The sequence below is a fragment of the Eublepharis macularius genome, chromosome 2, assembly GCF_028583425.1.
Source record: "Eublepharis macularius isolate TG4126 chromosome 2, MPM_Emac_v1.0, whole genome shotgun sequence".
In the NCBI taxonomy this organism is placed as follows: domain Eukaryota; kingdom Metazoa; phylum Chordata; class Lepidosauria; order Squamata; family Eublepharidae; genus Eublepharis; species Eublepharis macularius.
In genome coordinates this window covers 21,121,921-21,146,532 of record NC_072791.1, presented here as the reverse complement: position 1 = coordinate 21,146,532, position 24,612 = coordinate 21,121,921, and the positions used below count along the sequence as shown (strand labels likewise).

The 24,612-nt window shown below is 42.6% G+C and overlaps 1 protein-coding gene across 6 annotated transcripts in view; it reads left to right on the top strand.

Annotated features, from left to right (window-relative positions):
* The window catches only part of MARK3 (microtubule affinity regulating kinase 3), an 88,658-nt gene extending 72,423 nt beyond the window's left edge, over window positions 1–16,235 (top strand). For 3 of the 6 annotated variants that reach the window (XM_054972938.1, XM_054972936.1, XM_054972941.1), the window contains 4 exons: window positions 3,546–3,803; window positions 7,515–7,541; window positions 12,970–13,014; window positions 15,167–16,235. In XM_054972938.1, coding sequence (XP_054828913.1) covers window positions 3,546–3,803; window positions 7,515–7,541; window positions 12,970–13,014; window positions 15,167–15,512 — 676 coding nt within the window. In that variant the 3' untranslated portion in view covers window positions 15,513–16,235. The remainder of the gene's footprint in view (window positions 1–3,545; window positions 3,804–7,514; window positions 7,542–12,969; window positions 13,015–15,166) is intronic. The other 3 variants (XM_054972939.1, XM_054972937.1, XM_054972940.1) reach the window with 3 other exon arrangements.
* Window positions 16,236–24,612: the final 8,377 nt, after the last annotated feature.

The window sequence follows — 24,612 nt, the reverse complement described above, 5'->3', positions numbered from 1 at the left end:
TTTTAACTTCAAGAGTGTGCATGAAAGACCCTTTCTCTAAATTGTTCTTATTTATTGTAGATGGTTCATACAAGTAAGGAAATGGAGAAAAGGGGGTTCCTAATTAATACTGATAGTAACCATGCTTGGTATTTGTGAAAAGCCACTTCAGTTGGTATTATAGGAAGAGTTTGTTGCATATGAAGCTGGGGACCCCAATAAAAAGTTTGATTTGTGCAGTCCTTAGCTAATTTGAGCACTGATACTGTGGAGTAATCAAGGGAGTAATCTTACTCTGTGCGCTAATTACTTATTGACCATAAAAAGCAAATTCTGGTATACTACATTAGGTAAGAATGTGATAAGAACCTATGATGAGTCCTTGTTTCAGATCTTTGCCCAGATTCAGTGGGTAGTTTTAGCCAAACAGTCATCTTGTCTTCCCCTTCCCTAATCCAGAATACGGGCCTAGACTGTCATCTTACCATTAGGGGTGTGTGCCCCAGTCCAGCAAAAAAAGACAGATTTATGCCAATCCAGTATAATCCAGTTAGGCTGGTTCCCTAGGATGAACTCTGGATCCAATCCAGGCAACCAGATTCTGCTGGGCTAAATTAACTGTCTGTAGGCGCCTGCTGCAGTCAGCTACAGCAGAGCTGAGCACCTCAGACTCAAGTTCCATACCACTGCTGGAGAGTAGCACAGAGGCTGGGGGAGGGCAGCAGGCAGAGTGGATTCCCATCCAATTCTGCCCCTCCCCTCATCTGAGCTCCAGAAGAGCCCTTCAAGCCACTGCTGGCTGCCTTTAAACCCTTCAGCTTGACATGCTCCCCCCCCCTCCAGTAAAGGGATTCTTGGGATTCACTGATTTGACATTGGTCCTCTTGCTGCTGTTTTGGTTCTGTTGGGTGTTGTTGGTTAAGCTGGTGAGGGAGTTAATGTCAAACCAGAGAATCCCATGATGGGGGAGAGGGAACAAGCCGTGGAGTTTAAAAGCCTTGGAAATGTTTCCTTCATAGGAAATAGTGGAGTGGCTGTGGGCTGTTTGTTCAGAGACTCATAGAATTGGACCCTAGGGTCCTGAAATTTGGGGGGGGGGTCTTTAGTGGACAATCAGTAGTAGTTTCCCTGCAAATTTGGTGGTGTTTGCTTTACAATGCCCCCCCCCCCCCCCCGCGCGCGCGCCTCTCGGACATTTTCCCCCATTGGGAATAATGGCCTGTTAAATCCAGGATTGAATCAGGATCAACGAATCTGATCCAAATTTTAGGAATACTGGATTAATTTTTATTGCTGAAGTCCAGACCTGAATTACCAATTTTTTTTTTAACGCGCACTCCTAATTACCATCAGGATATTGGTATGTGTTGTTCTCTGTGTTGCAGAGCTTAAACTATTAAAATTGTTGCTGTGTCCAGTCCCTTTAAGATGTTTGTGCTTTAGTAACACTATAGAGGCTGATATCACTTAGCAGGGTGGCCGAACTAAACAGCGCTGCCATATTCCCAAACCACAGCATGTCCCTCATAACTGGTAATGAGTAGTAACAGAAGAAGGGAGTGGTGGAACATGGGACCAAAGTAAACAGGCTGTGAGAAGGAGAGCAGGCAGCATGGTGTAGTGGCTAGAGTGCCGGACCAGGAACCGGGAGACCCAGGCTTGAATCCTCACTCTGCCACCAAAGCTCACTGGGTGACCACAGGTCAGTTACTCTTTCTCAGTCTAGTCTTGCTCACAGGCTGGTTCTAGTGAGCACAAAAAGGAGAGCAGAAGAATGATGTTTTTAAGTCACTTTGGGTGCTGTTGGGAAGAAAAACAATATAAATATCTAATAATATAAATATCTAATAATAATAGGAGTGGGCTAGTGCAGGCTCGAAGCATAGTCTTATATAGCGGTCTTCCATGGTCTGAACTAGGGGTGTGCACCAGAAAAAAATTCAAGTTCCCCGCTTTGATTTACCCAAAGCGTGAAAAAGCTTCGTAAACACCTGAAAACCTAAGCGGCAAGCCACTTCAGATTTGGGTATTTAAATCACTTCGGTATGCTCTGTAAAGTTTCGGAGCATACTGAAGTGAGGAGGGAAGCTTCCAGCCCCCCCCCCCCACTTACCTGGCCCTGGAAAGGGGTATTTAAACCCCTGCTGACAGCTGCTTGGCAGGGATTTCCCTGCCAAACAGCTGATCCCGGGGTTTAAATGCCCCTTTCCGTACCGCTGCATAGCGGCATGGAAAGGGGCATTTAAACCCCAGTGGGCTTGGATCAGCTGCTTGGTGGGAATTTCCCTGCAAAACAGCTGATCCCGGGGGTTTAAAATGCTCCTTCCTGTGCCACTGCATAGTTTCCAGCTGGCTTCCATCAGTGGCTTGGCAAGCTGCTGATCCAAGGGGGAGAATGCCCTTTCCCCACTGCTTCGCAGCTACATACCCACAAGTTCTCAGGCAGATTCTATTTCTGGCCCCTCTCATTAAAAGGTTCTAGAGTAGTTGATATTGCAAAGCTCTCTACCTGAGTTCTACTGCCTGTCAGAGTACCAGGCTAGTGGGCCAACAGTTTAACTTGTTACAAGGCAGCTTCATATGTTTGTGACCAGCAAGGAGATAACTATCCCTAGCAGTGTTATCTCCTTCACCCCTTGTGGGTTTGATTGCAGCTATGAGCATTTAACCAAAATAGAAAACATTTGTGCAAAGAAAGATGCTTGCTTTTTCCTACACGTAGCTTGCATGGTTGTTTGTTGGTCGATCATGCTATTCTTTCTGCCTTTGCCTGAACCCAAACCCCCTCGCAGCCTGACAGAAATGTTCGCTTATGCAGCTAGCCCTGCTACTACAGTATGCACCACATCCTCCACCAGTGTTCGGCTGAGACATCAGAAGTCGATGTCCATGTCAGCCTCTGTGCATGCGAAGATGATGTTGCCTGCAGTAAACAATGACACAGATAACTTCAGGTCTGTGTAAGAAATTCTGAAATTACTGTGAAACTAACGTGTCCACTGCTGTTGTGCTGTGGAACTTTTAGCAATAGACTGTGCTAGAAAACTATATCTGTGGAGTGTCCCCCTCCCCAGCTGAATTCTCATCATTCCCATTTGTCTTGTGGTCAAGGTTGTCTGTGGTGTGATCCCTTCTTGGGGAACATCTTGAATGTTCTGCAATGTCCCTGTTTCAATATTGTAATTATATAACTGTGGAATTGATGAAATGTAGTGATTTTTCCATTGTATAGATAGTCTAAGTGTATCTGAAGGTGGAGAGAGAAGGGAATGAAAATTCTTACATTGGACTTTCTCAAAAAAAGCTTCATTTGGTCCTCCTTTCTTGCATTAGCCTTATGGTTTCTTTACAAACTGAGTCCTTACCTATGCAGAGTTTTAGTCTGTTTCTATTGTTTATTAAAAATATTTCATGTTCTGCAGTTACTGTCTAAATGATAATTTGTAGGAAGTATTTTGTTCTGTATTGTAGAACTTACATCCTTCTCTTTGTAAACTTGCACTGTTAAGCTTACAAGGATTTTCATTATTGCAAAAGCAGATGAATTTTTTCCCTCCTTATTTTAGCACTGTTCCTGATCAAAGAACCCCGGTTGCTTCAACTCACAGCATCAGTAGTGCAACAACACCAGATCGGATCCGTTTCCCAAGAGGAACTGCAAGTCGTAGCACTTTCCATGGTCAGCTTAGAGAACGGCGTACTGCCACGTACAATGGACCACCTGCATCGCCCAGTCTGTCCCATGAAGCAACACCGCTTTCACAGACACGAAGTAGGGGCTCCACTAACCTATTCAGTAAATTAACTTCAAAGCTGACAAGAAGGTATGTATCTCTTTTAAAAATAGCAATTGCATAAGAAAGTTGCTCAGCATGGGGGTTCTTAATAGCCAAGTAGATCATCTAGTTATGCTAAAAATTAAGATGTTAAAAACCTGTTTGAGGTATGGTAGGACAAAACATACAACATTTCGCCTTCCTTTTTTCCTCTGAATATTCCTTTCAAAGGAATTGGGGATTGAGCTCCAATAATGTAAAGAAGATAGTTTGCACAGTTAATCTACAAGACTGTTTCATTAATGGGATTGGGTTGCAAAGTCCAAGTTAAATTGGCCTGTCTTAGAAATACTAGAAATATTGAGGAATTTGGCATTCAGCAGTGATTTGCCATAATCTTGAACAGTATAACCAACCAGTACTATTTTTAGTTAGAATTCTTTAAAATAGTTAACAGCAAGCAACAAAATAATTTAACAAATTATTAACTGATGATATATCAGTTATAGCATTTTAGAAAATATATACGAGCGGATTCCATCTTGGAATTTGGAATTCCAACATGTTAAAGATAAAAACCACTATTCATAGAATTTGTTCACCTCCAAATTAGACATTATTAGACCACATACATAGTATGTTGATCATTAAACCCATCTTCCAGATTTTCTATTCATTTTTCAAATGTATTGCCTTACAAATTTTTGCTGCAGTCGACATATTATAACTGTTTCCAAATTTATGACAGGTAATTCATTTTTCAGATAGCATAATACTATTTCTGCACGATTTGTTGGCTGTTTGTAGCTTGTAATTATAGATTCTTAGTCCAAAATAACAGCCCCCAAAAGCTTGAATTTTAGGACATGTCCAGAAGATATGTTTAAAATCTACTCTATTTGTGTGGAAGCTCCAACACTTCATATATCAAGTGTATTCTGTATGCCCATTAAATACCATCGATACTGAACCCTAACAAAATTTTCTTTTAAATCTACTGAGATTAATCTAAAAGGAATTCTTATTAGCAAAAGCCTATTTCAGCCTCATGGCAAAGCAGTCCTTTTCTCACACCTACTTGCACATATAATACCCACTAAAGTAAAGTAGTGTTTACAGTATATAAAATTTTTGGAATCTTAAGGATTATCCTATCAGTAGCTTCTCATGTTCATAGAGTAGGCCAAGAGATTAGGAGATGTTCCACCAAAACAGCTGCTTTTCCACCAGGGTAGCATCTCAGTAGTGAGCATGAGGCACAAACTATGCACATTTTGTCAGAATTCAAGTCTTCATAGAGAGACAGGTGCAGAAAGACAGTGTGCATTGCTGAGTGATGCTTTCAAAAAGAGGAGTTGAGAAATATCCAACATACTTTCAACTTGATCATATTTATGTCTTGTCTCTGGGCTTTTACTTAAGAAGTTACAACTCTGCCCTCTGCCGTATCTCAGCAATATAGTTTCATGGATGCTACCTACGGCTTAGAATAGTTTTTGTGACCAGGAGCTACGTATTCAAAGAGGCCCATGTTTTTTTTAAAAAATCCATATGCCCAGCGCCTGATTACATGAAGAGGGGGCAGTTAGTGGTGGAGCTCGTGGTTTGCACCACACCGTGTTCCTGGTTCAGTCCCTGCAACTGAAAAAGGGTCTCAGATAGCAGTCCTGGAAAATGATAGTGACCTATGGAGAACAGCTGTCAGAGTAGACAATATCAATTTGAATTTTTCCAGTGTCCATTGTGACATTGTGTGCCCTGAAAAATGCCCCTCTGAAAAACTCAAAACGTCGTCTTTCTACAGCAGCTTTCTTCCTGCTATATTTTACTGAGCCCTTCTGGTTATCCTTTTTCAGTTATGCCATTTTTGTATTTAATATAACTGCATAATGCTCATTTTCATTCATACTCCGCACCATTTGCAAGTTCAGCATCCTCTCTTTGCCATATGATGACTAAGAGGGGAGCTTGCGTTGAAGCCTCATGTGTTTCCGAGCGGCAGGCAGGAGGCCAGCTCTGCCTGACCAAGACTCCAGAGGCTTGTAGACAAGTCTGTAGGGTTAGCTTAGTCAGAGGTTTCCCTAAATGCCAGAAGCTTGATTTGAGGAGGGAGCTCTGTTGTTCCAAGGGGTCACAAGTAGACATGGGTATGACTGGGGGAAAAAACCCAAACTGGCACGGTGTTCTTCAGTGCCAGAGCGGCCCCCTTAGCACTTAGAGAGCCCATATTCACAGGGAATGTGCAGCAGGCTCTTCTCCAGCCACCACCCAAGTTTGGTCAAGATTGCAGTATGGATCTCGGAGTTATACATTCCCAGAGGGAGGGGGTAGAGCCCTAGCCCAACACTCCCAGAGACCTGACGAGATCAGGCACTAATAATCAGGGTGAGCCCTCAGCCAAAGTGCCCACTGAGCTTGGCCCCAGGGCCTGGCAGCAGCCCTGGAACCAGAGGGGATAGCTCTCTATCCCACCCACCACACACAGAAAAAAGCCCAACTCCAATGCACTCTCCCTCTCTCTCTCTCCCAAAAGGCTATTAAGAGCTCTGTCCCACTCCACTGCTTGCTGAAAGTGAAACCAGAACTGGGAGCGCAGTGCCCTTTTATAAGCTGAAGATTCATTGAGAAATGTAGGAGGCCTGTGGTCGACAGTCAGAACTGCCTAACAGGGTTTGCAGGGATGAGATTGGAGTTCCCATGGCCACAGAACGCCCCCCCCTCCTCCCTCCCCCCTGGTGTCTGCTCCCACGTTACCAATTGTAACCAATTTGCAGCTCCACACTTGGAAGGAAGACCTGCCCATCAAGCTAAGTTGGGCTTTGATTGGGGTGTCCGGGGCGACAGAGGGAGTGCAGACAGAGTTCAGGCCTCCGTTGCTGAGGCAATTGATTGAAGGCGCCTGAGTGTCTAGCTTCCCAAATGGCGGCCGAGCGCAACGAACGAGGCTTGCGCCGACCGTCTGTTCGGCTGGAATGGCACATCACAAACAGCCTGTTTGCGAGCAGCCGAGAGGCCTGTTCGTGGGTTTTTTCCGTTTGTAATGCTGTTTGTGCCCATGTCTAGTCACAAGTGATTAGGGCTGTGTAAACAGTAAGCCAAAGCACTGGATTGTTTCTTTCTCCAATCCAGATTGCAACTACTTTGTTCTCAGAATAAATCACACAATTTTCTCAAATTGTAAGATGTGTGGTTGACTCAAAATATTTTCGAGTTTATTCCTGGGAGATGAAGCACTGGAAGGAGCAGGTTTTTAGGAAAGGGTTACAGAGAACTGCAGGGAGCTATGAGCTTCAACTCCTGTTCTTGGAAGAAGTGTTCAATTTCTTCTTAACCTTGGATTGGATCCAGTGATTCCCTTCAGCGAAATATGGAGTCTTCCACAAAAGGAGGGACTGTTTCCATTGGATGAGGAGAACAGTGGACTCCAACTACTTCTTAAGTGTTTGTGCTTAAATGCTAAAGCTATATATATAGTTTAGAAAGAAGCAGCAGAATGAGGGCTTCCTCTACCAACAGCCTTCCTCTCACACACAAGGGGAAGGTCTCTGTCTCCGGAAGGAGTAAGGATATTAAGTTTCTCTAAACGTAACCCATCCATTCCAATAACCATTCTTTATTTCCCAGAGTGAATTTTGAAACACTTGTTTCCTGTTGCTCATCAGTCTCTTATAATTGTGTATTTCACTTTTTGAATAGATTTTCAGTTTACTTCATACCAACACATTTTGTTAATTATTATTTTGGCTTAATTTCTTTTAGAAACATGTCATTCAGGTTTATCAAAAGGTAGGATTTTACTTATTTTTTTAAGAACCAGCTCTCGCAATTAACCTTGAATTTGGCTTTTCTAGCCTTTTTGGTTTTCCTTTCAAGAAAAAAAAACAAACTAAACTTTCTGCTGAGAACTAAATACTCTTCATGTACCCAAGATATGAAAAGAAATTCATTAACTAATGATAATCCTTAAGGATCTCTGGCACCTGAATAATGAGATGCAAAGCATGCCTTGAGCGCTCTACTTACTTTGATAGTGCCCAAAATAATTTTGTTCTTTATACTAATACAATTAGCATGCTTATGGTTGAAGAATGATGTAGTAATTGATGAAAAGTATAACTCAGAGGTAAGTAACGTTGGACTTATTTGATTAATCTTAATTTTAGTTCCAGAGTTTAATTTGTTTTCCCTTGGACATAATATATTTGGAACCTAGCTCTGCAGTTTAGGTTTTAAAAAAAAATACAGGTGGTTACCCCAGAAATGTTGATACGTCTTCAAATCTTTTTATAACTGAATTTGTGAAGAATCTTTTCATTCAGTAGATACAAATTGTCTCTGCTGTTTGAGAGGGTGCAAATAATATTTTTAAAATGACAGTTGTAGGAGAGGAGACCTCCACAGCTTGGTAGATCTAAAACAGTAAAAGTAGTTAGTTATTTTGCCTCTTTGAGAACAGCCTGCTGGAACTCTAGCTGTGTCAGATGTTCAAACAGTTTAGTCGCTCTTGAAGGGCAAGAAATGAGTAGACTGCAAGCCACCCAGAAAAGCTGGCATTACACACACACACTGCATGGCTTTTGTCATGTAAATTCATAGCTTCTTGCACTTCAGGAAAGTAGAGTTTCCCCCAGATTTTATGTAGTTTGGGGGGGGGGGGGTTTGCAAGATTTGATGCATGCTGCTTTTTATGCATAGCATAAGTAATGCCAGAGGATTTGGAGTTTTGTCACAGGGTTTTCACAAAATAGGACTGAGGTGTGATGCACCTTTGCTTGGTCCCAAAACATTCTAACTTGGGTTTTTGTGTTGAATCTAGCACAAAATACTTGCTTGTACTAGAGTTCTTGCACAAGATAAATGTAACGAAAAAAGACCATTGTAACCGCTTGAGCTAAGTCAGACTTAGATATTGTGCAACCGATCCTAGGGTTTCAAGAACTGAAGCTAGTAGTAGTACAGTATGGAAGAAGGAGGAGATTGTTGCACAAGATTGTGTGTTTGTGTACGTAATTGTGTACATGAGCGAACAAGGATGGGAGCCATGATATTGCACCAGATTGTGTGCTATCCCTTCTATGAAAGCACAACTGCACTTAGATTTTTTCTCCTATTTGCACTTTGTTGGGTCCAACCACTGTTTTCACTTCCCCCAGTCCAATAACATTTTGTAATGTTCTGAAGCACGTATGAAGGTTATGTAATATTAAGAGCTTCCCCAGTCATTTCGATGAAGGGCAGAGTGAGAACGTAAGATTAGGCCTACTGCATCAGACCAGTGGTCCACCTTGTCCAGCAGCCAAATGCCCCTGGCAGGCCTACATGCAAGGTACAGAAGCTAAGGCCTCCCACTTTTTAGGATGTGGCACTGGTATTCAGGTTTCTTCTACTGAACCATGGAGTAGCTCCCTGCAGATGAAAGGGATTCCAATCAGTGGAGTGGAACTTCCTTCACATCCTCATCCTGTTGTAACCCAAAATGGCCCCAGAAAAGCAACCCCTGGGGGTCCAAGGGACCCCCCCCACCAGCAGGTGGGAGGAATGAGCAAATAATGCCTTTCTTCTGTTAGCAGACATTTTCTGTAAGATCCAGCCCTTTGTTTAGTCATTGTGGCAGATAGCTATCGATAGACCTTTCCGTACTTTACTATCTCTGGGCAAGTTATTAACTTTGTTTGGGTATCACTATATGCATTTAGAGATTCCTTCATTAAATAAGGTAGTTCCCACATGTCAGGTTCATGGCACTCTGGAACCTCGTGGGGTTCTTAGTTGAGATGATGAGCCCAGTTGTGTTCCCAACAGGCCAGGGGATGCAGCGATGTCTGTGTATTTGAAAGCAGCCTCCGAAGTGTCATATATGTATGGGAGTGGGCAGCACAGGAAAACATGCCTTGCCTTCCACATCATCATCATATCCAAAGCTGCTCTTAGACGGAAATGCATTTAGATCACTTCTTCTGTTTAAATGCTACAAATTCATTGATTCTAGTACATTTTAGGGTGCGTGAGAAATCATCCAAAGGGAGTTTGAGTAACAGATAACTTTAAATGCTGTATAAGAATGGTGAAAGATTGTGTTCTCCTGCATGGAATATTGGTTTTAACAAATTGGGGAACAGTCATTTTGCAGGTGATAAAAGAATATGATCTTTGGAATGTGTCATACCTTATAGCATTGATTCTCAAAGTAAAAAATGCAGTATGGTTACTATAGCAAGTCAAGAGAAAATTCCAGACTTGAGAATGGAGAACCCTGGCTGTGGCTTCTTGTAAAACTGATCTGTTGATTGGCCACATTTTGAATTTAACAGCTGGGCTTCTTAAATTGCATGCTTCTCCAATTTGCACATAGCAACAGTTTACTAAGAGATGTGGTCACTACTCAGAAATACAAAAATATAATGTGGTAAATTCCTGTTTTATCTTGAGTCCCAGATAAGATGCCTCCAAATTATCAGCCCTAGATGCTGTGATTGTTTATGTAGTTTAATAACTAATAATAATAATATGCTTATATACTTCTCTTCCAACCAGATTAGTTCCCACTCAGAGCAGTGAACATAGACAGTGTTATAATTATCCTTACAATATAGCTGAGGAGCTCAGCTAAGAGGAGTGGCTTAGCCAAGGCCACCTGCTGAGTTCATGGCAGTAGTGGGATTCAAATCAGCAGAGCGCTGACTTGTAACCCAACCACTTAACCACCATGCGACGGCAGATCTCCATTAAGCTGACACATCTCAGGTTATCACCCACAGTGGCTTAGATGCATTTTCCACTCCATCCTTATGGTATTTAGTTTCTTGTAATGAATACACAAAATTGACAGTATTCTTTACTCTAGTGTGCAGTATTTTGTCCCAGCACTTCTTAGGTCTTCTCAGCTTTGTATTGTTCAGTCATTTGAATCCCTTGGCTGGCAATAGTTTTAATAATGTTGCAAAATGCATCTGCAGAGCAACTTTTATATCTTGGAGCACCATTGTGCTGAGCTAAAACTCTCTCAAGCTAACGTGTGCTTCAATATTCAAAGTCACTATCCTACAATAATGTTATAAAACGTATTATGCCAGATCCTCTCTTTAGTGCTTTGAGATCTGTTAATATATTTCTGAAATGTCATAAATACATATTTCACATGGTGATCATCTACAGATTCCATTAAAAGGTTTTAAAACAAACAGCCGACTTGGGGGTAAGATCTACTATTTATAATTTATCTTCTCAACTGTTTCCCACAATATCCTCATTTTTCTGAAAGAATGCAAAATTCAAGGAGGAAGAGGCGGGGCTGTGGCTCAGTGGAGAGCCGGGATAGTGTAGTGGCCAGAATGTCAGACTGTGACCTGGAAAGCCCAGGTTCGAATCATCACTGCTTTAAATGCAGAAGTTTTCCATTCAGTTCCCAGCATCTCCAGTTAGAAAAGAATCTGGAAATTCTATCTGAGACTCTGGAGAGCTGCTGCCCGTCCGTGTAGACGGCACTTACCTTGATAGACCCAAGTATGGACTCGGTATGAGGCAGTTCCATTGTGTGGTCAAGCTCACTCTGTGCTGTTAGACTCCGTTGAGTATAATGAGCTGATGCTTCAATGTTAAGTAGTCAGTGAATCACTCTGCTAAGTGGTGGGGTCAAATTTCCTTGCTCTGCAACATATGACCTTACATTTATTGAAGATTATAAGCTGAATCCAATAGTGCTGAAAAGCTCTTGGAGAAACTGACCACCTTTCTGTACTCTGTGCTGAATAGATTGGAAGCGTATAGACAGAAGTGGTGTGCAGCTTTGTGTGAGGCCGTGGAGTAACTAGACCAGACCTTTAATCCTCTGTTGCCCACCAAGCACACTGTATTATCATTTCAATGCCCCCCCCCCCACAGGCACAAGTTGAAAATTAGGATGTAAAAACAGCACATCAAGTAGGACCGCTTTATTTATTTTGGTATGTTTATGGCATATGCATACAGTACACTTCAGGCATACGTTTAGTGAGGTTCTTGTGCCTGATGGCCGTCGCTTAATTTCTTAATGCAAGAAATGTTCGGGGTGTGATGCTTTGAGGGGGAAGGATTGGGGATTTTATCCTCGGGGTGTGTAGTGTGCTGTGTAAATAACTTCCCTACATTGGCTGTTAGAAGTTACTGCAAGTGGGGAGAAGGAGGCTGCCTAAAATCCCAGATGACTCTCGTTTCTCTAGATCTTCCCCTGTTAAGAATGACTGAACTAGACTGTAGCAAGTGCATTGCCGTTTGTATGATTTGTACACAATTTGTGTGTTTCTGTACTGAAAATTGTGCATAATGTCAGCTCTGTATTCTGAGCTCAGACAAAATTCCACATCAGCACAAGTTCTCCCAAAGGCTGTTAGGATCACATTGAAATTGAGTGTCCAGATTGAAACTGGACATGCCTTTTCCTTCCCAAAGTGTTTTCAGTTTTGTGAGATTCTGCTGACTTAGCCATTTTGAGAAAGGGTTTCTGTTGGCTACTAATAGTTTATCTCTAGGCAGAAGAAGTTAAAAATAATGGCACCTTGATAATAATTGAAATGCTTTACTGTTCATTGTGGGAGCAAGTGAAGAGTGGACATTCTAAATCTGTCCTCAAGTTCTTGTTTACCATTTCTCCCTCCGTAGTTTTAAAATGTCTATCTTTGCACCATTTGTTTCTTTCCAAAGATTTATATGCTAAGGGAAAACAGAGGGTGCTAAGTGGATAGAGGCATACTGTGACAAAACCTAACCGGAGCCTAAGTAGGTAGCAGTTATCAGTTGATCATGGAGTTAGTTCATTTATATATCAAAGGAAAGGTGAAAGACTGGGAGATGCTAAAAAACCCATAATGTCGGACTTTTAAAAGAGTTTATCATAAAGTAAACTGAATTTCTAGCACTTTAATTTTCCTTCCTGCCTAACAGCTTCAGTCTTTCTGGTGAATGGGGATTGTTACTAGAATCCTCACATCAAACTACTATCATGTGTATAACTAGATAGCTCCAGAGGCCAAGCATTTGTAGTTTCCAAATATATTTCATTTGTGCAAAGGCATGTTTAGTATTCTAAGCTGACTGATCCATTTGTATGCTTAAACTCAGGCTCTTATTACAATTGTGAGATGTCGCTTGCAAGTGTTCTGCCATCTTTATTCCTGCTAGTGTAAGATTTGTCTTCTTTTTCCCGCTTCCTTTGTGCTTCGGCATTCTTTTCATTGAGGCTCCCGACTGAATATGAGAGGAACGGGAGATATGAGGGCTCAAGGTGAGGGCAACTGGTTTCTTTTTTTGCTTAAAATGTTCCCTTAGGTGAGTTTGAACTCTCTTCTCTGCTCTTTTCATATGGCATAGGTAATAGAACACTGGTGGCGGTACCCGTTGACGTGTAACAAATGTGCAAAACCAAGAAGGCTTCCTATTTACAGAGCTGTGATTAAATCACTTACAATGCACAACTCGGATTTCTTGAACATATACCTTCCCCAGAAAAAGCCTTATAACCCTTAGAGCTGCATTGACTATTAAACTGCAGCCAAGAAAGCTGGCAGGTTACAAAGCTGCTTGAAAAGTAGATTTCCCCGCCTCAGCCGGAGGTTGTTGCTGAAAAAGTGTCTAATCCATTACCAAATGGATATTGGTGTACACAGCTGGACTCCCCAGTCTGGATTCTAGGGAGATGACACAACTGAGTACAATTTGCCACCAGCATTGTAGCACAGAACCCAGTTTAGTGCCACTGTAAGTTAATCACAGAAATGTCTGTAAGAAGGCCTTGGTTTTAAATGGGGAGCTCCTTTTTTAACAGACGTTCTAGGATTTCATTGATACATTTTCTTCAGTGGGATGAGTTAAGCTGGGGTCACGTTCTCAAAGGCTGAATGAAGTGCCACTCCCGTGGATGCCTCTTTCACAGTAATTGTCTGTGGAACGGCGGCAAGTTGTGCACTGACTGGCTTCATGCACAAAGTTCAACTCCAGGATACCTGTTTTCCTAAAGAGTTCATGCCCAGAGAGAGCCTGTTAATCAGGGCTGATAATTCACAGAAGAGTGAAATGAAATTCTAGACGTTTCTGTACTTTTTAAAAATTTTCTCTTAGCTTTTCCCAAAAGGGTGGGGACATAGAAAGTAGTAAGACAGAAATATGAGAATCTCTTGTTTCTCATGCTCAGTATGAGCGTGTTCTGATACAGAGAGACGACAATCCAGAGAACTGCAAGCCACTTGTGGCTACAGAAATGGTTGCATTTGCCTCACTCTCTGGACTGCAGCCATTGTGTTTGTATGCTTTAGCTCTAACAACTGTAGTGGAAAATATTTTGTCACTAATACCTTCCAGTGTCAATCTAAACTTTGATCAACAGTGCCTAGACGAAACGGTGATTTTAAGTCTTGCATCCCCTTGCAGCTAAACTCGCGTGGCTGCTATTCCCCAGAGCATTAGCACCTGATACAAAAAGTAAAAAAAAAAAAATTAGCTGCTTTCTATTTGTGGGAAAGTAGGAAGGCCTGTCCAAGTCATAGGCTTTGACTGTGCGGTTTTACAATGTTAAAGAAGGATGTCCTTGGGGACCTTCCTGCTGCAGCTTCCCAGTGTGAGCTTGTAAGACCGAGAAACCTTGCTGAAGACTGCCTGGGTCTGGTCATCGCTTGAGACCTCTTGGGGTCCCTGTATAAGCCACTATGAAAGGTTGGGATATCTGTGCAATAAATACATACAAAAGACAGGCACTGAGTTGATAAAGTTTACTGCACTCTCTGTTGGAAAAATGTTGTTCATTGTATAGGATCTGTGGGATTCTGCACCCAAAATTCTCAAGCGCTGCATTCAGTTTCTGCATTTGAAGGATGAGACAGGCGCCCTAAGTGACCTTTCTCTTAGCACAAGCCCCAGGGCAAGATTAGAACGTACATGATGATAGCAACCTTGCTGAAGGCCAGCAGGCTCTAGGGTCTGCTTATTACACATCTTCAAAATTCTGTATGTCTTTGCAACGGCAAACAGGGTACCCTTGGTACCCTGTGTAGGAAGTGGAAGCTGGAGAAGCACTTTGGAAGGATGGTTTTGAACCAAACAGGCTGGGAAAGTTTGTGATCGCCCCCCCACACAAACGCATGCTGCTGCTTGACTCCCCCCCCCATACACACACACACACACACACTCAGCGGCTTTTTTCCATGGGAAATCAGATTGTTTGGGTCAGCTATGCGTGTTTGCATGTAACCTCTGTTTAGCGTTTGCTTTTCAAATAATGCCCAGCAGATCAGCTCTTTACTCACAGTGGGGTTTTGTAGCAGTTGCTAAAATAACATGCTTAATAATGCATGCTGCAGAAAATGGCGGCTGTTACTAACATAACAACTGCTAAGGAAATTGAGTAGCTGATGAGTACTAAAACCTGGACCATTTCCTTTCAGCCGTAACGTGGCTGGTGATCAGAAGGACGACAACAAGGAAGCGAAGCCCCGTTCCCTGCGTTTTACCTGGAGCATGAAAACCACCAGTTCTATGGATCCTAATGACATGATGAGGGAAATTCGCAAAGTCCTGGATGCCAATAACTGTGACTATGAACAGAGGGAGCGTTTCTTGCTTTTCTGCGTCCACGGGGATGGCCACGCAGAAAACCTCGTGCAGTGGGAGATGGAGGTGTGTAAGCTGCCAAGACTGTCCCTGAACGGAGTTCGCTTTAAACGGATATCGGGAACATCCATAGCTTTTAAAAACATTGCTTCCAAAATTGCCAATGAATTAAAGCTGTAATGAGAGAAGAGCAATCGAGTTTGTAAATTTAAAGTAGCAATTTCAAGTGGGTTTTTTTTTTTTTTGGGAGAACACCAATGGAAATGTATAGAATAATATCTAGGGCAATAACTTCTGCATCTTCTGAATCATGATATTAAAAAAAAAACAAGCTGCTGAGCTGGGAGGGAGAGTTGGACTTTTTTTTTATAAGTGCACTACAGCATTAAAGTTGCCTACTATGTAAAATATTATTCCCTTCTGCTTTATTTCCATTGCTCCAAGTTCTTTGGTAAACATTCTGAAACACACAATATATACATTTGGATATGCCTCCTGTTTGTGTGGATGTGTGAATGTACAGTATGTGTGTATAATTATGATATAAAAGTATTATATGTAAACAATTCATTGAAAAACATCAAAGATGTACCAGTACCTCTTTTTTTGGGCTAATTTTGGTGCTAAAATTGAAACAGCCAAAGTGGAAACACTTTAACATAACTGACTAGTTAACCAGTAAATGCAGGTTTTTACAATTCACTGCTATGTTTAAGATTAGTATGAAGGGTTTGGTTTAATGGTTGTGAACAATTATTCCTGTGGGGTTTTTTTATTTGCTCTCATGAGGTGATTTAAAACTCATGGTTTTTTTTTCAAAGCCTTGCATTATTTCTCCCTCCTATTTATTATTATTTAAGTCTGAATCCAATTAAAACTACACATTTGTGATAATTAAAATTGTGGGGAAATGCTTCAAAGTTTTTCTTTCTTTCTCCCCCCCCCCTTTCTTACTAAGTAGAAGTTGAGCCTTTTATCTTTTTCTATTGCTAGAAATTACAGGTGTTGTGGGGAATTATTTTAGACAGTTGTGTTCTTGCTTATCCACTCTACAGCAGGACTTGTGCTGGGTAACCTCTTGCTCTTTGCCAGTAGCCTACAGAGTTTACATTAATGTTACCGTTTGATACTTCATGCTGAAGGAGGAATATGTATTTAAGCTCCAGTGTGCTGGCGCTTGCCCCATTACTGACATCTACAGCGCGACAAAAGTTCCTGCCATACAATAGCTGGTTGACATCAGCCAAGAGAAAGTGCAATCTTCAGCAAGCAGTTAGAACTGCCCTGTGACTGACTGATTGGCTATATTTACATATGCATTGGGCATATTCAAAAAGGGGGGACCCCTAATGATCAGCTTCAGATGTTAGTCTGTTGCACCTTACAAACTGCATTCCATCATAAGATTCCATGGACAAGACCACCTCTTGTGAGCACAATTTATGAAGATGCAAACAAAGAAGAACCACCTCTTCAGATCAGTGTTTATGTTCTAAATCTTACCTTATAGAGGCCGGACAGTCAGGCAGTTAGTCAATACCTAAACTTTCTCTGCTGTTTCAGTCTTCTTTTGTCATTTATTGATAGTGCATCCCATGTAATATTTCTGCCCCTCTGTTATTGAGAGAGGTCTTGGGTCTTCTTGCCTGTCAACAAAGAGCTAGTTCATACGTCCTTTTTAGTATTGTGGATATCGGAGCTAAGGATTCTGAGCATTCACACACGGGGGAACTGGCTGAGTGGGTAAGGAGAGTGGGAAACGCTTTCTTGAGAGCAGGAGTTGTACCACCGTGCTCAAGGAGGCAATAATTAGAGCTGTGCTGAAAAACCCCTCCCTGAGCCCTACTATGTTGGAGGACTTCTGGCTAGTTTCCAGTCTTGCATTCTTAAGCAAGGGATTAGAACAGGTACTTGCTTCTCAACTCCAGCGGCTCCTGGAAAAGACTGGTTTTCTGGACCCATTCCAATCTTGCTTCAGGCCTAGATTCGCAACAGAGACTGCTGCTCTGGTCAACTTGGTGTATGACGTTTACCAAGTTTTCCATCTAATTCCAAGGATGCTGTTCTGAACTGGTGGTTGGGTCTGTAATGGCTGGATAAGGATGAGCAAGCTGAAGTTTAATCCTGGCAAGACAGAGGTTCTCTGAGTTAATTGAAAGACTGCCAGCACCATAAGATCTGTCTTGGATGGGGTTACGCTCCTCTTGAAAAGTCGGATTTGCACCTTGGGACTACGGCTTGATGCAGCAATCACCTTAGAAAACCAGATGGCTGCCATGGTGTGGAATGAGTTTGCCCAAATTCAGCGGGTGCATCCGCGGCATCCATTCCTGTTTCAGTCAGATCTAGCTACAATGACCCATGCCTTTTTTACATTTTGACTAGACTATTCCAATGTGCTCTAGTTGGGGCTGCCCTTGAAGAGTGTTTGGAAGCTGCAACGAGTGCAGAATGCTGCTGATTGGACCCAAATGCTGGGAATATGTGACCCCGATATTACAGCAGCTACACTGGCTGCTAATCTGCTCCCGGGCCCAATTCAAGGTGTTGATTCTCATCTTTAAAGCCCAACATGGTTTGGGATGAGATATTTGAAGGACTTTCTCTGCTATCTTCCTGCACAGGAGTTAAGATCACAGTGAGAGGCCCTCCTGACTGTCCCATCAGACAAAGAAGAGTGAGAGGGCCTTTTTGGTGGGAGCCCCACAATTGTGAAACAACCTCCCCAGGGAAGTGAACGTGGCCCTCTCATGCTCGATCTTTAGGAGGCAGCTGAAGACAGTTTTACTTAGAACTGCATCCAATTAATTTTACTATTTATTGATAGTTTTATATAGCAATTTTAAATTGAAGTTTTTATGTATTCTTATGTCTGCTGTAAGCTGCCTTGAGTGTCATAAAGTTGCAAGGTGGCTAACAAATGTTTCAATTTTTTTAAAAAAAATCCCATATTCTCTGAGCAGGAAACCCAGAGGTTGAAGTTGGAATTGATTGTGCAAATCTATATAGATTTATATGCGTTTTTACCAAATATGGGGCTTTACATAAGTCTGAGATTGGGGAAAAAACAGTAGGTTGTGTTACATATGGAAGGTGCAACAGTAGATATGCTGGAACAGGGACAGGCCTTTTAACAGTAACAGTCATGTTGGATGCAGAAGTCCAGTCCTTGAGCTCTTGAAAGCTGTGCCCAGCTCTGTTTTCTGAGCATTTTGTGGTATCTTACTAAATGCATTTCAGATTTCCTCTGATAGCTGCAAACATGTTGTTTTTAACTACATTGCAGGGTGTTTTGTAATTTGCCACTCTGCACCATATATGCAAACACCTCTCTAAGGATTTTGCGGTGATCAGTTTCTTTCCTACAAGCCACTAGACAGCTAAAAATAGATATGCAGTGTGGATCCACTACAGGACACGTCTTCCTTGAGTCGAGCTGCAGAAGTGCAAAATCACCTTATTCCAACCCACTATCAATATCTTCCATTAATTAGATTTGATATTCCATTACCTTGAAATGTTTCCTGTGCAAGCCATTTTGATCTAATACTTGTGACCACAGGCGAACGAAGCGCCAGTATAAAGTGTTTCCTTTTTTAAGATCAAGTTTTTCTTACGTATCAGACTCTTATTTTGATGTGCCCGTTATCAGGATTCTCCCAGGATGTTAATATGAATGCTTCAGACCAAGTTTACCCTGCTTTGTAACTTCCTTGCTGTGCTAGTTACTGTAGTTACCTTGATGATACACTAGACAAGCTCTTTGTATGCCTTCACAACTCAGCACTGTTTCTTTCACAGATGAGCACACAGAAATTCTAGCAAAATTCTAGGGACTCGGGCTACTGCATGCAGGTTTCAGTGAACTGGTAGACCTCCTGTCCTATCTTTTACCAATGCTACTTTGCTATCCCTTGGGGCGGGGACAGAGTCTAAAATGGCAAACCACTGCTAAAGGTGTGTGGGGGGGGGGGGTTGCTCTGCTTGCCACAGTCTCCTGGCCTCTAGTAAGGACTAAGACTTCTTCATACATTTTGATTTTGAGATGTAGACCATAGAAGAGATGATTTTTCTAAACCCTTTGTGAAAAACACATCTGCAAATTTGGGCATGAAGCAGGTGGCACACTCATCAGGGTATACTGCAGATGTGTGTTCAATGTGGATGTCACTGTCAAACCCCTGCTGGTGTATAATGTTCAAGATGGCCCCTAAATCTCCTTTGCTTCAACTGTGGCTTCCCTGGGTTTGTAACAATCACTTTGTCACGTACCACCCACTCTCAGGCCACACCACTTCTGATGGGCTTATAGTTCATTAAGCAACATCATGGCCTGTCTAAATGCATCTCAATTCTCTCCTGAGAATTGGGTCTCTCTCGGCCACTGGAACTGGAAGCAAGCATTTACAGGCCTGGGACAGAAGTCAAAACCGTTCAGTGTGTGTGCTCTGAGCATACTTTTTCAGGGCGGGGGGGAGAAGTGGACATAATGCAATGACCTGTTTATCCTCAGCATTCATAGCAAGCAAATTATTCCAGTGTTATGGAAATTCATAGATATACTCCAGAGCAGCCTTCCATTTTGTATCATCAGCCATCCTCGGAGTTTTTGCTGCTCCCACTGGACGCCGCCCAATTCTAGTTAACTGCTCACTTTTTGTGCCTTCTGTTTCTGGTGGATCTTTAACCTGCCTTTGCTGCTTTGACGGGCTGCATTGCAAAGCTTCCAGGAGACACAATACTGCTCTCTTTGCGAGTGTTTTGGCTGTACAATGTGTGTGAAATCATGGTTCACACACAAACGGCTCCAAGTTTAAGTGTGTTATAGATTAGACATGAACACCCATCAAGTTGTTCATCGTACAAGCTGCGAAAGAGTCTGGCTGTGGCTGACCGAGGTTCTGTCAAGTCCTGCGTTCATTTGCACGGTGGCCAGGCAGACATTTCTAAAAAGCCCCCCAACACAGTACAAAAGCAGCTGGAGATTCCTTTGAGCTTGCTTTATAACTGCTGCTTCTATATAAATTTGTCTAATTTAAAGCTGTCTAAACCAGTGGCTACCGTTGCATCTTTTCGACTGTCACCCAAGACCTGAACAGCTTTCTTAGGTAGTTAAGTCAGTTCAGATATACCATAGCTTGTATATGTGAAATTGGATTTGCGTTTTCTGCAGCTTAATGTTAAATCTGTGTTGCTGTTTTTGCTGCCTATTCAGTTTTGAGAGATTTGCTTGGCTTTTTACTGGGGGTGGGGACGGTGGCTCATGGGGAACGCCTCTGCTTTGTGTGCAGGAAGATCCCAAGTTCAATCCTCAGCATCTCCAGTTAAAAAGACTAGTCAGTAGATGTGAAAAACCTCTACCCGAGACCCTGGAGAGCAGCTGCCAGTTGGTAAACGATACTGACCTTGATGGACGGATGATCTGATTCAGTGTAAGGCAGCTCGTATCTGTGTTATTCAGTCTACCTGTGTTTTTGCCCTCCTCGATAATTTGGTGTCATCTGCAAACATGGCTACCGTGACTACACTGCCCATGCTTGAGGACTGAAGAAAAGGGTAGCTTGGAGATGACGTGAGTTGTCTGGGCCCACTTCCATGTAAAGCTAAACTTTGCACCACTGGTCTTCTAATGCTACACCGAGATTATATGTGGTTAGTGCATTTATACATGATGGGGTGCACGTGGGAACGTTTCCATACCCAAGCACTTCACTTGTGCCCACTGTAATTTATGACTAAGCTAAGTAGCACCACTTCCCCATACAGATCCTTGAAAGAAAGACCGCTGCTTTCGTCCCTCCATTGCAGGGATTTCCAGTGTGATGCCTCTGAGCTCCATGATGCCCCCTGGACTCTACCATGATACACCTTTCCCCTGAAGCAAAGAGGCAATTCTGGCTTTTCTCCATCTCATTAGAGCAGAAGGTGCTTCAGAAGACTCCAGAAAGCATCCCCCTTGGGTCTGCAGGGAGTGTCCATAAATAGCTACCCCCATCATAGGAGGATGCTTGGCCTCCCAACGCTTGTAATTGCCCCTCCCCAGCAGATGTTTCAGATTGGTCCGTCCTCCCATTGCAGCCCTTTTGTTGTGGTGCCCTCTATCCCTTCTCAAAATTCCTAGAATGCAAGCTCAACAAAGTTGAGGCCACCTGGTCCGCTGTGAAAATTGTTCCTTGCAACTTAGCAGGGTGCTGATTCAGAACGGAAACTCTCATCCCATAACTGTTAGGTTTGCTTAGCAACCTTTGTTAAGAGACTTTCTCAAAAAGCTTTTCGGACTTTGTCTAGCAGAATTATCCCTTTCTACATGTTTGATGCTCGCTTTCAAAAAGTTGATGGGTCAGGATTTCCTGTTGGAGAAGCAGACCTGAGTGGTTCTCCCATAAGTTGAACTATTCTAGCTTCAATCATGTTTTTCTCCAACTAACCGAGTGTGGGCTGAGCTGTCTCAGATGACAGATAGTGAAAATTCTGTTCACAAGTTAACAGTGGACACACGTTCAGTCCATGTACAATGATGGTTCTTCATGCGCTGAGTCATTCCCAGGTTAGAATCGAGGTGTGTGTATAGTTGAACGTGTGATACAAACCGCACATTTAGCCAGGGACTGGTCCCTGGTTTCTTTTGTATTATTTCAGTCTTTCAGAAATCTTACAAGTAACTAGAGTTCTACAACAGCTAACACAGCCTTGCTCTCTACAGAAAAATAGTTAACTATCTCAGTGGCTTTTAAACTGTGTCCCTAAGAACCCTGGGATTTCATAGACACTTACAGGCCATTTAGTAGAAGTAGTTTGTTTATTAATGACAAGCCAGTTTACATCAGTAACGCCTCCAGTACTGTGCAGCTACAGAAAAGTGGTAGATATTAATTAGTGCAAGGCTAACGATCCAAAACCATCCTCCGACGTGTGCATCCCAGCAAATCTTTCCAACAGCCAAGGATTCATTGGTGGAAAAATAGATGTAGAAAATGTTCCTTATGCATAAGAAGTTTTGAAAGCTATTGCTTTTTAATTAAGGCACACATAAAATATGTTGCTGTGGGAACCGAAAGCTATGAATATTTGGCAGCCTCTGAGGTTCAGCAGTGCAATGTCACAACCATGCAGCAGTTTGTATGTTGAATGCCACCAAGGAAGTGCACGGATACAATGACCTCTTTTGTATTAATCACACACTGCCTCGGGCTCTTTTATGGCTGTTTTCAGAAGACAGGAAACACTTTATTCACAGTGATCCACCAATGCCAGTTCTGTTCCAGCAAGAATGGCGTAATCTCCCCATGTTCTGTCATGGACAGTTTACTGCACTAGCAATGCGTTTTTTAAAATGTAGAGATGTATGACCCAATGCCATGCATTCCCCAAAGGACAAGATTTTAAAGGGGGGGGGGTGATGAATCATGACATTGTCACAGGAGGAGGTGGTCGCACAAGACCCTGATCGGAAATAAGTTAATATCCTGTGGTCTTGCGGAATTGTGTGTTGGAAGGGGAGCGTTTGAAAATCCCGATCTCCCATTCCCAAGGTCTTCCCCTTCCAAGTTTCTTTGAGTTCTCAGCAACTTAACAGGCTGATTTCGACGTTTCTTTTCTGTTGCTCTCAACTCCATGCTTCTGGAGCATCCTTAATCCTTTTTTGCAGGGTGTTTTTTTTGGGGGGGGGGGGGTTAATTTACAAAGACTTTTTTTTCTACATACCTGGAGCATCCATCATGTAGAGAGTTGGCTTGGGAAATTTCTGGAGATTTGAGGGTGGTGCACGGGGACGATGGGGATTTGGGAGGGGAGAGAGCTCAGTGGGATGTGGTGACACTCTAGAACTTCTATTTCTCCTAAACTCTATGGTACACCATAGAATCTGTCCTCCAAAACTACCGTTTCCTCCAGGGGGATTGATGTCTTTGGTTTGGAGAACAGTTGTAATTCTGGGAGAACTGAAGGTCCCACATGGAGGTTGGTAACCCTACCTACGTAGGTCAAGATGCCTACCGTGTCTGTTAAAGGCCCCTTTGTACTGTTCTTGTTTGGCATGGGTGTGGGTGTGGTCTAGTTTATTATTAGATATAGTGATAGAGGGCTTTCATGCTGAGAGGGCAATGAAAGCCAGTGCGGTGTAGTGGGCAGAGTGCTAGACTGGAATCCGCGAGTCCCAGGTTCGAATCTCTGTCACAGAAGCTCACTGGGTGACCCTGGACTAGTACCCTGGACTTCACAGGATGGGGGTTGTAAGGATAAAATGGAGGGTAAAATGATACTGTAAACCAGTTTGTGCCCCCACTGGGGAGAAAAGGGGGGTATACATTAAATAAAATCAGAAGGCGACCTTTGAGAAGAATGAGAGGGGCAAGTTTTAAACAGTTCTAAGATGGGTTAGGCTGTGGCAAATGGGAATGCAGCAGTCTTTGGAATGCGTGATGTAGGGTTGCCAGCTCCAAGGTGGGAAATTCCTGGAGATCTGGGGGATGAAACCTGGAGAAAGTGGGGTTTGGGGAGGGAAAGGACCTTGGCATGGCATAATTCCATAGAGTCCACCCCCCAAAGTAGCCATTTTCTCCAGGTGAACTGATCTCTGTGGCCTGGAGACCAGTTGTAATTACGGGAAATCTCCAGCCACTACCTGGAGGCTGGCAACCCTAGTGTGATGAGTATTTTGTGTCTTGTGTGTTATTTTTGTGGGGGCCTGTGGCTGAGATTCCTTACACCAAAGCCCTAAACCTAAGAAACTGTAATGATGGTCGTAGGCCACATGGTGTCTCTCACATTCAGAAACCTGAAGAGATTGCCTTTTAACCATCCTTTCATTGCTTCGGAAAGCTGCCAATCAATGAAAAATAAGTAAACGCAACGTACTCTGTACACTTACTTTTACAAACTGCTACATTTTCAGGAGTACGCTTGGACCACTAAAGGTGCTTCTGTTAAGCCTCATCTCTTGAATCAGACTTAAAGGACTTTTGTAAATGGTGGTTGTGGGGTGAGAACATTGCTCATTTGCTATGAAGAGTCGAAAGGACCTTGCCAGCTGAGAAGGAGTTATTTGTTTATTTACTTATTTCTTTGCATTATTTATAGTCCACCTTTCTCACTGAGACTCAAGGCGGATCACACAGTGTAATCCAATACAATCAACAATACAAAGGGCACAGATTGCAGAAAGCTGATACAAAACTGAAACAATGTTGAAACTGAACATAAGCAATTTGACATGACAGTAACATACAGTACGCAGTAGTATGGTCTACTGTCCCTATCCCTTAATCAAAGCATCTTTCTG